Source organism: Perca flavescens, chromosome 18 (assembly GCF_004354835.1).
Source record: "Perca flavescens isolate YP-PL-M2 chromosome 18, PFLA_1.0, whole genome shotgun sequence".
NCBI classification, from domain to species: domain Eukaryota; kingdom Metazoa; phylum Chordata; class Actinopteri; order Perciformes; family Percidae; genus Perca; species Perca flavescens.
The window spans coordinates 328,018-339,121 of NC_041348.1; the positions used below are offsets into that span (position 1 = coordinate 328,018).

The 11,104-nt window shown below is 42.5% G+C and overlaps 1 protein-coding gene across 2 annotated transcripts in view; it reads right to left on the reverse strand.

Annotated features, from left to right (window-relative positions):
- Positions 1-11,104, reverse strand: part of mdn1 (midasin AAA ATPase 1) — a 77,509-nt gene that overhangs the window by 65,198 nt on the left and 1,207 nt on the right. For both annotated transcript variants that reach the window (XM_028604754.1, XM_028604753.1), the window contains exons 3-10: positions 8,761-8,985; positions 7,010-7,117; positions 6,615-6,807; positions 6,328-6,537; positions 5,761-5,892; positions 5,504-5,607; positions 4,839-4,953; positions 4,424-4,596 (exon numbers count right to left, since the gene is read on the reverse strand). In XM_028604754.1, the coding sequence (XP_028460555.1) occupies positions 4,424-4,596; positions 4,839-4,953; positions 5,504-5,607; positions 5,761-5,892; positions 6,328-6,537; positions 6,615-6,807; positions 7,010-7,117; positions 8,761-8,985 (1,260 nt within the window). The remainder of the gene's footprint in view (positions 1-4,423; positions 4,597-4,838; positions 4,954-5,503; positions 5,608-5,760; positions 5,893-6,327; positions 6,538-6,614; positions 6,808-7,009; positions 7,118-8,760; positions 8,986-11,104) is intronic.

Consider the following 11,104-nt stretch of genomic DNA (forward strand, 5'->3'; position numbering starts at 1 on the left):
GAGTATCTTTAGATTTATTATCTAGTTTTACTGTAAGTAGATTGGGGCATGATCACTAATATCTATCGTTCCAATATCACAGCTTGTCACCCTGGTCCTATCTCTATTAAACATGAGGTAATAGTCTATCCTGGTGTAGACATTATGTGGATGAGAAAAGTGTGTATAATCCTTAGTATTCGGGTATAGATCTCTCCATACATCAATTATCCCAATATCATTCATCAATGTGTTAATTTTCCGATGGATGGGTTTAGAGAAAGTAACTTTTTTGTTTGAAGAGTCAAGCTCCGGCTGTAAATGTACATTTAAATCACCTCCACAGATCAATATACCTTGTGTTTCAGAGGATATAATCTGAAAAACCTTTTGAAAAAAGGTGAGATTACTACCCGGTGGGGCATAAATGTTAAATAAAGTAACATATGTTCCATTCATCACTCCATGAACAAAAATAAATCGGCCCTCTTTATCAGCATACTCATTTCTTTTCAAATATAACCTTGTTGGATATCAAAATGATAACTCCTCTTCTATGCCCTGTATGATATGAAGAATAATAGATCTGGGTGAATCCCATTCTTTTCAATTTGTCATGCTCAATGTTGCTCAGATGTGTCTCTTGTAGATAGACAATGAGCATTTTCTTTTTTCATTTTGCTTAAGATTTTCATTTTAATTGGGTTAAGCAAACCATTCACATTGAAAGAAATTACTTTTACTCCGTCATTTGCCATGTCTGTTCAATATAGCATTGCAATCTGAAGGATGATAGAAGGCGAGGCACAGTCCCTGGAGAAACAATAAACGACAAACATAACGTGCTTCCAAGATAGGGGTCAGGAACATACGACCCTGTAACAAGTTGGTAGTGGCGTCTGGCATGGAGGGAGAACCTTCTCTTCCACAGTGGCGATCGGGGCCCTCCTGTTCACCGTCTTTACATGAGCTGTAAGAGAACATAACTCCCGTGTCCAACGTTACGACGTAGAAGTGTGTTGTCATTCAGTAATACCAAGAGAGAAATTAAGTTAAAATCTATCCAACGATTCAAGGCCCAAAAACAGCTTTTTTTCCTCTCCTTTTTTTTTTTTTTTTTTTTTTTTTTATTGTCAGCCTCGCATTATCTTCTAAATGCCTGTAGATGTTCCCTGAGGTCTGTCGATCTCTGTGTCATTCTACCTCTTGTTTTTTGTTGTGGAACCGTCTCCTGCGCTCTAGTTGCTCAGCGAGTGATCCAGTCAGCGATGTTTTCTCCACGTTGAACCCTCTTTTCTTCAGATCCATATACGCTTCATCAGCTGTGTTATAGATGTGGGTCCCGTCCTCATAGAACACACGCAGCCTGGCCGGATAAGGGGTCTGGAATCGAATCTTCTTGTCTTTCAACATTTTCTTTACCTCCGTGTATTCTTTTCTTTTTTGAAGAACCGCAGGGGGGTAATCATGATCGAAGTAGATTTTTTGTTGACCCACAAATATATCCTCTTTCATCCACGCTTTCCGGATCACTTCTTGTTTCATCTTGTACCTGAGGAATTTCACCACAATCAATTTGGGTCTCGCGTTCACTCCAGGCTTGGGTGCAAGTGCCCGGTGTGCTCTCTCCACGTACAGTTCTGTCTCCGGAGGAAAATCCAACGTGTCTCGCAGAAGTTGTTCGATGTAGTCAGTCATGGGGTTTTTCTCTGCGTCTTCTGGCACGTTGTATATCCTTATATTATCTCTCCTTGATCTACCTTCTTGGTCAATCTGTTTGCTTTCCAAATGTGACTGCATTTTTATAATTTTTTGAATTCTCTTCCATGCTTTCAACTTCTTCAATGCGATCTTCTGAGTGACTGATTCTTTGATTTGTCTTGTTTAATTCAGTCTTAATTTCATCCAGCTGACGATTGTTCTCTTTGCGAAAGCTTCGAATCTCCTCCAAAATTCATTCCAGATTGGTTTGCATGTTATCCGGTGGAGTTTGCCGACGGCTAGCATCTTGCTTTTGAGCTAACGCTAACGCATGTGTTGCGTCGGCCGCTTCTTGCTGTCTACCTTCGGTTTCTGGCGCCTCCGTATTAGTTTTCCTGCTCTTCTCTCTCGTTTCCATCGTTGTCCCACTATTATAGAATGTTTTAAAGAGAGCTTTTATTTTTCTCAAGATTTAGTGGGATTGTTAATTAGATCGCCGGAGGAGACGATGAACTACGCTGCCATTCACTCAGTCGCCGGAACCGGAAGCCAACCAACCAATCAGCTTTCAAACCACACCTGTGCAGTCAATTGGCTTCCTAACAACACCTGAGCATTCAATCAGCATAAAAGGACTCCAAGGAACAGGGCACTTGAACACATTACTGAAAGGGACTACTTTTACTCACCATGCCCAAGACAAAGGAAATCAGTCTTGAGCTCAGAAAGAAGATAGTGGAGGCTCATGATAAGGGGGAAGGCTAGACTGCCATTTCCAAGTGTTTCACAGTGTCTAAAACCGCTGTACCAAGTACAAGGAGACAAATTCTTTAAGAAACAAACCTGGGCATGGTCGTAAGCGCAAGATTTCAAGAACTCTGGAGAGTAAAATAGTCAAAGATGTCAGTAAGAAGCCCCGGACATCTGCCAAGATGATTGCTGCTTACCTGGCCTCTTCTGGAGTTGATGTTTCAAGGAACACAGTTGTGAAGGCTCTTCATCGTGGTGGGCTTCAGGGCCATCGTCACAGAAGAACCCCTTCACTCAAAGAGTGGCACATCACAGCCAGACTGAGGTTTGCCCGTGAACATTTGAATGGTAAAGATGAGTTTTGGAAGTCTGTGCTTTGGTCTGAGGAGACTAAACGGGAACGGTCGTTGCTGGGTCTTCCAACAAGACAATGACCTAAAGCATACATCGAAATTGGTCCAACAGTTCCTGAAAGATACCAAAACCAAGGTCCTGGAGCGGCCCGCACAGAGCCCAGACCTCAATCCTATTGAGAATCTGTGGCGGCTACTCAAAGTGAATGTCCATGCTCGGAAACCACGCAATTTGGACCAGCTGGAACAATTTGCAATGAAAGAATGGGCCAAAATCCCTCAGGAGACCTGTGCCAACCTAGTAAAGAACTACTCTAAGAGGTTGTTGTCAGTTGTGGCTCAGAAAGAGTACACTATTGACTATTAATGGCCCAGGTGATAATAATTGTGGACGTCTCATTTTTGCCCTTTCTTGTTTCAACTTGGTGTATCAATCAAGTATCCTGATCAAACTTAGTGGACATTTTGTCTTTGTTATTTTGGAAACAAATACACTATAAACACTTGTTGTTAATGGTCATTTCCATGGAGAAATCAAGAGTTTTGTCTAATTTCATATGGGGGGCTAATAATTTTGGCCTCAACTTTATGTTCTAGTTCAGTCAAATAAAGCCATTAGGTATACGTTTGTGTGAGCTTCCTCATTTTTGTTACAAGCATGAGCCAACTTGTAACACAATTCAATTGTCAAGCTAATTATGAGCAAACTTTTCAAATGTTGCAAAAAAGGATAGTGCTACAGCGTAGTTCGGTGAGAAGTTATAGAAGCGCCATAGACTACGCATGGCTGTAATCCTCCAGGAAACAGAGGAGAAGTAGAGGCTGCTAAACAAGTGGTCTCAGCCATCAAACCGTCTACCAGAGAAACATGGAGAGACGAGTGATTGAGTGAGTAAATAAATAGGTTCGCTACGTCAGAACTTATTCATATTCTATATCCCATTTAGAGCATCAACTCTTTTTCCACAAAGACAAACCACCTCAAGAGAGCAGGAACACTTTGTTACCCAATTTAAGTTTTATTGAGTTTTATTTAATTGTTTCCCTTCTGTTTTTCTAATGTAAAGATACTTACCAAATAAAGATTAGCATTACTTGATTTAAGAGGTCCAATGTGTGGGAATTTCTTCCATCTAGCGTTGAGATCATATATCACAATCAACTCTCTCGCACCACACAGTTCAAAGTAGGTATTACAGCTACGGTAGCCTTTACGCTTCAAAAAGCCAGTCTCTTGATCTTTTCAATCAACTTTTTTCTTTTTTCTGGGCGAAGAAGAAGAAGACTCCTGTTCCTGAAATTTGGATTTTGAATACGTGTGGTCCTCCACGTTTCCTTCTTCAAACTTGCCGGCTACGATACCCATTAGCAGGATTAGCAGCAGCTGGGAGTTTATCATGTGACAGAGAAAACGTGAAAGGTCGAGCAGTATGTCCTGTATGTCCCTTACCAGCTAACATATTTCAAGATGGAGCATGAATATGGAGCGTCTACCCCAGTTCATGTGAATGCAAGTTTGTGAACAGGCAACACAGATTTTGATAATGAACCACTAAACACGTTACACACTGGACCTTTAAAGAAATGCCAGACTAAGGAAAGTAAAGGAGGAGCAGAGAAAGTAGTGAGCTGGGCCTCACCTCAGTGACAGTGCCCTCCCCTCCAGCGGGGGTCTGTTGTCCTGCTGGCTGTCCTCGGGGGGGTGCAGGCTGCCTGTGTCCAGGTCCGAGTGTCTGTCCCCAGTCAGCTGGCAGAAGATATCCAGGAGACGGTCTGACACCACCGTCAGCTGTGGATACCTGCTAATGAGCACCTACACACAGAGACAGGGGTAAGCTAGTAATATACCAGGGTCATTCTGGAAGGTTTTTGTCTAATATAAAAAAAAAAAAAAAAAAAAAAAACTGTATGTGAAAAGATTAACGTGTTGACCAGTAGTATTATGGACTACGATGTTAAATGTCCTGGAGCTATGCAGTGAATTACGTGAAGTCACGTACTAAGCTGTTGGGGGGGCTGTAGCGGAGTGGCGGCTCCAAAGCCAACAACACTCACCTTCTTCAGCTCTTCTCGTGTCATGTTGCCCATTTGCAGCTTGGTCCAGTACTTGTCCAGCAGCGCTGCATGAGAGTTCTGTGGTTTGTGCCAGCTGCCACCACTGAGGTATATCCTGCAACAAGTACAACAGCCATACTGAGGTCATATCATGCCCACTGTATGCAGAGACTGGCTGGGTATGAGGAGGTGTCAAAGCAGGCTGGGTCGTTTTTTATTGTTAACAACTACTTCCATCATTGTCTGTGTGGACAGATGTGTACTGTTGTCCCCAAATATAGGACTCATGGGGCCTCATGCAAGGACTTTTTCGTATTCTTATCCTAAACCTCTCGTATGAATGTTGCAAGTCGGATTCACAAAGCTTTCTTAACTGCACAAATTGTGTGTGAAAAGTGAATTTCTTGTTTCAACTTGATAAATTGCCAGTGGTTCATGAGCAGGTTTGGGAGATGCATGAGCCTGTTTGGATGAACGGTGTGTGCCTTCCCTCCGTGGCATCTGCTGCAGACCACGGCGTTCAGGCTACATGAACAGTCAGTGGGATGTCCATGGAGCCTAAACCTCAAAAGCAGTGTGCACTTTGTTTACATGTTCTGATGCTGGGACACATCCAAATAGTGAAAGATAATCAGGTTACATTTACAACGTAATGACATTGTTACCTTCTTGTTGCAAAAAACTGAAATCCAGGAGCAACATCGATGCAATCCTCCCGCCCTGGAATCATCAGCTTTTTATTCTCCATCAAAGGCAGGAGCACAGATATCTGAAAAAGGACATTTCAGTAAAGTTATGGCTTGTTGCAATAAATCATTTACATTAAGCTGATTATTAAGAATATATGCAGAGAATGTAGGCATATTGAGTATATGTTTGAACTGACAATATTAAGGCCGTGTTCCTTTAAGTTTTAACTCACCACATCCAAAGGTGCGTGGTCAATGTCTTCCAAGAGGATCCACTGGCCTTTAGATACAGCTTGTGTCAGCGTCCCTGGCTGCCACACAAACTTCCCTGGTATATCAGTACACCGGTACATGCCGAGCAGCATCTGTGAAACAAACAAAACACATTTGCAAATGTTCAGCCTTTCACCTAACCTGCATTGAATGCTAAAGGGGCACTCCAGGGATTTAGTATTTAAACTTCCAAAAAGGTTGGGGGACACATAAGGGACATATTTAAAATATTAAAATGGTGAAAATCAAAGCAGCAGAGGCCGAGATACCTAATACCCTTTTAGTCCCTCATACGGGCCAGGCTTCAAAAACACTGGATCCTACAGTTCACTCTGTCTGTCTGTCTGTGTCTGTGTGTGTGTGTGTGTGTGTGTGTTTGTGTTTCCAGCGTTTCCAATGTTCCTCCATTTCCAGTTTGTAATGCTTTCTGTTAAGCCTACGTAACGTTCAGCCCTCAGAAACTGAATCTTGTGTGTAAAATTGGTGGAGTGCCCCTTTAGGTTTTGACTGACTCCATGCATTCTCACCTTGCTGTCAGTTTGATCCCCGAGCTGGACCTTGAGGATCTCTGTAGCTTTTGTATGTCCTGTAACAGCAGCCATGAACTCAACCAGGGCAGTTTTACCGCATCCAATGGGACCCTCCAGCAGCACAGGCGTCTGGGAAGCCACAGCCAAGGCCAGTCTTCTCAAATTGCGGCAGGTTGAGTCCACCAGCACCAGATCTTTTTGGTTCCTCTGCAAATTAGGATTAATATTATGACCAGAATGATCAACAGAAGACTATTTGATGGGACAAAGCAAAGGGAACATACCTGTTCCGCCTGTCTAGGAACGATCCTGGGTAGGATAACACCACACACTGCTACCACATTCTGGGACAGGTCCTCTGATACCACCTGGCCCCTGGTAAACTTATTAGCTTTCTCCTGGCGCCACATCACAGAGCCCTGATTGGCTAACACCAGGGCCTTTTCTACCTCCAGCTGCTGAGTTTCTTCCAAAGCTCTAAAGAAACCAGGAAAAAGGGAGGACTCTGACATGATACTTCTGCAGTTTTATTCAATTGAAATCTTTTGAGTGCAGTACTTTTACCTGTAATTGAGTATAATTCAGAATACTTCTTCCACCTCTGACTGAGACTAAATATGTTCCATAACACTTTGACATATTATGACAATAGATTAAGGAAAAACAAAAAGGTACATACTTAATTTTCATGTGCAGGATTTCATCACTCGTCAGTACCTTCCTCAGGAAGATGCTTTTCTGATTATCAGTCATATGAGAGACCAGCGCTAAACAATGGGCAGTGTACCTGTTGGAGGCAATGAGAAAATACAGTGCTTTTACTTTGTTGAGCACACAAGCAGGACACCAAAGATTCTACAAGCTGTTGTAGGGAGGCTACAGAAAGGCATACAACAGTATTAACAATGTAACAGCTGAATGTAAACAGCAAGACAGATATGGATGAAAATAACTAATAAAAAACACATTTTGACGTCATCATTTGGTTTCTGAAGGGACATTTTCAGCATGGGTATTGGATTACTGCCCATTACCATTTGGCAATTAGCAGAGCAAGAAGACCATAGAAATACCTGCATGTCAGTGAAGTAACCCTCTCTAAAACGTTCCACATCACGCGTGTCAGCTTCCGCATGGAGCCGTGCTGGTTGCCGCTTGGACTCAACACACTCTGGACACCAGAAGTGGTTTTCCCAGCAGACAATGTGGCCGGTCTCAGTAGGAAAAGCTGTTACTGATAACATTACCAATGCTTCTGATCTATTCAAGTGTGCCAGTAAGCCCTCACACTGAGCCAGCATGAACAGTACCAGCATCAGTCATTTTATCATTTACATACGTGCTATTAATATTGTGACATGTCAAAATGTCTTCTGTGAAAAAGGCCTATTGTAGTTCATGTTAATGATAAATGACAACATTACTTTGACAATGATAAATGTAGACGTAATGTTGTGGATTGTCTTTTTTCAAGTTTCTGCAAGCTGACTTTCAAAACGAGATGAAGAAAATACAAGAAGGACTCTGAGAGCACAGACCTCCGCCAAGCCATGCCTCTCTCACAAGGTTAATGCTCAGTGAATTTTACCAGTCAGAAACTCATTTTTCTAATTATTCTGACACCACGCCCTATCTGGCAATGTTAACAAAACAGAAACATTATTTGTGTGTGCCCCTTGATTGGGATCACCCTTCCACCAGAGAATCAGACCAGTAGCAGTGTTTCCTCTATATTGATTTTGTAGTGGCGGCCCACCATGGCAAAATTTCTGCCACCACAGTTTCAGAAATAGGGCTGTACAAAAAATGTAGTCGCGGTTGCCTTTGAAATTATCCTGCCGACATAATGCACCCCCCGTTGGCTGCCGCTCACATTGCAATTTAACAACAAGTAGAACTATTCAGAGGTTATTGGGCCCGTCCAGTTTAACTCCACATACTGTTGTGTTGATGGAGTTTATTGTCAAAACACTATTAAACGAACAGCTCCACTAAAAACATCACCGCGGTGGGTCCATTCTAACTGTAGACCTGTTGTAGATGTTGTTGTACCGGACAGACCTGCCCCCAATGCTAAAAAAAAATCCTAAAGGAAACACTGAGTAGTGTTTCTGTAATCCGACAGACAGACAGACAGACAAAACATGACCTCCTTGGCGGAGGTAATAATGGTTGAAGGAAACAAGGATGGCATGCTTTAGAAAGGCAGTCAGCAGTAATGTCCAGGAAATGAGCTGAACAATGCAAACACACCCACATAGTCTTTACATTTAGAAATGCTTCAAACATAACTGAGCTGACCTCACCTCACAGAGACAGAGACAGACACACTCTTTTTGGATTTCAAATGAAACCAGCTGTAGTTAAGGTTTCTATGTCCTAAATGGCCCATGAAGCCTCTGGAGGGCAGAAGAGAAAGCAGGTACATACCCTCGCACCATGACATCGCTAGTGAGCAGCTGGGACACGCACGGACTCCAGTCCCAGAGCATTCGAAACTTGGCACAATCACTCTGGAGGAAACGGAGGGTGGCACCCATGAGGTCACGCAGCTTCATCCTCCTGGGGCTGTACTGAACAGCTGAGGACTCTTCACTGGTGAAGAAGAGCCTCTGAAACACTGGGGGAGCATCGTTGAAGTACCTCGCAGCAAACCTTATGGAGAGAAGTAGAGTGCTGGTCAGGGTGACGTAGCCTGCAGAAATGCAAGCTTAGGTTCCTGGATCAGTGTTTGAGTGCCAGAGGATTCAGCATTTTCGGAGGTTCAGCGCTACTAGGAACTTAAAGCCAGGATATTTCCGACTTTTTTCACTAGTTTATACCATTTTTATTTCGGTCTCTGTCAAGTCCCCCAACTCAGTGAAGTTGCAATACTAAATCACTTGAGTAGCCCTTTAAGATGTACTACAAAGTCATAAAAAGTTGCTGCTTTTGTGATCCAATTTTTTGTTCTTTTTTTTTTATTGTTGGAGAAATTAAACAGCAGTCATTTATGCCCCAAACTCTGTGTTGTAGGATGTTTGGAAAACGGTACAATAGTAATTCCCATAATGCAGCTTTGTATACATGAGGTAGTCTGGATCAACGGAATTTCCAGGATAGTTGCATGACATCCGGCATAATGTCCCTCCCCTTCCTCTCTGTGTGTGTTGGCGTTCTCCAACTCCGTTCTCTTCTGGAAACAACTAACTTGTAGCTAGCGAGCTACACGCTAAAAATGTCATGTTTTGAAGAAGATTTGGACGGTGCAACAAGACAGACCTGATTGGTTCTTTCAGGGAATGATTGTAAAGATTTATAAAGAATATGTTTAGATAATTTCCTCTCTAACTGGGAGGTTTTATAAAGAATATGTTTAGATCATTTCCTCTCTAACTGGGAGGTTTTATAAAGAATATGTTTAGATCATTTCCTCTCTAACTGGGAGGTTTTGGGACTGATTGGTGGGGTTGCTGTGGACCAAGTCCACATGGAGATCCACTGGTAAGAGCCAATGAGGTTTAACCATGTATCAGCTAATTTAAATAGCTCACGTTAGGCCTGCACGATAAATTGTTATAAAATGTTTTAATTGAAAGCATTTGACATTGACATGTTTTAATTATGTTAAAGGAACACGCCGACTTACTGGGACTTTAGCTTATTCACCGTAACCCCCAGAGTAAGAGTAGTCGATACATACCCTTCTCATCTCCGTGCGTGCTGTAACACTGTCTGACGGCTCCAGCATTAGCTTAGCCTAGCACAGATCCTGCAGGTAACTGGTTCCAACTAGCCTACTGCTCCAAATTGTGACAAAAGTGACAAAATAACACCAACATGTTCCTATTTACATGTTGTGATTTGTAGAGTCACAGCGTGTACAAAAAACAACGTAACATGAGACACAGCCATCTTCTAACAGTAAACAAACCGGGAACTATATTCTCAGACAGGCTTGCTGCGAGCATATTACTCCGCCCAAGTACTATATTCTGATGCCGCTGGAGCCGTCAGACAGTATTACAGCACACACGGAGATGAGAAGGGTATGTATCGACTTGTCTAACTCTGGGGGTTACGGTGAATAAGCTAAATTCCCGATAAGTCGGCGTGTTCCTTTAAGACATGTTCAAGGAGTTGAGATATAGCCTGTATCAGGGCCATATTTAGTTCAATGTGTTATATGTCACTATTTCTGGTAGGCTATTGTACTTAAATGACCAGTATTTACTTTATTTTCTTTATTCATTGAAGCCTCTATGTTTACAGGCTTGTGGTGATGCGCAATAGGTGCAAAAAAAAAATCCATGTTTGGTACTGCCAATTAGTTTGGTTTTGTCATGGTTCATGTGTGCAGAGAATCGTGATATCAATTCTAAGCTAAAAAATCGTGATTCATATTTTTCCCCGAATCGTGCAGGCCTAGCTCATGTTACTGAATTTTGTCAACAGTTAAATTAATTTAATGTTGTATGTGCAAATGTTCCACCAAAACAAGTTCCTTCCTGAGACTATTTAGCCGAGCCACCGTTGATGCGTCCAGAGCTCAGTCTGCTAGTGTTTTTTTTCTCCTATCCTGGAGTGTATCTGTGGTGCAGCCAGACCTTACTCCACAGCGCTGTGGAGATAAAGCTGGAAATGCCAGACTATACATGAGGTGACTACTGATGTATCCATTTTTGCCCAACTTTGATCAAAGCATGGCAGCCACTGTCAAGGCTGGATTGCCAACTGGGCAAAGACCCCAGACCCTCAGAGCCCCTAGAGCCCTAGTTTTACTGTGTCTGCTTTG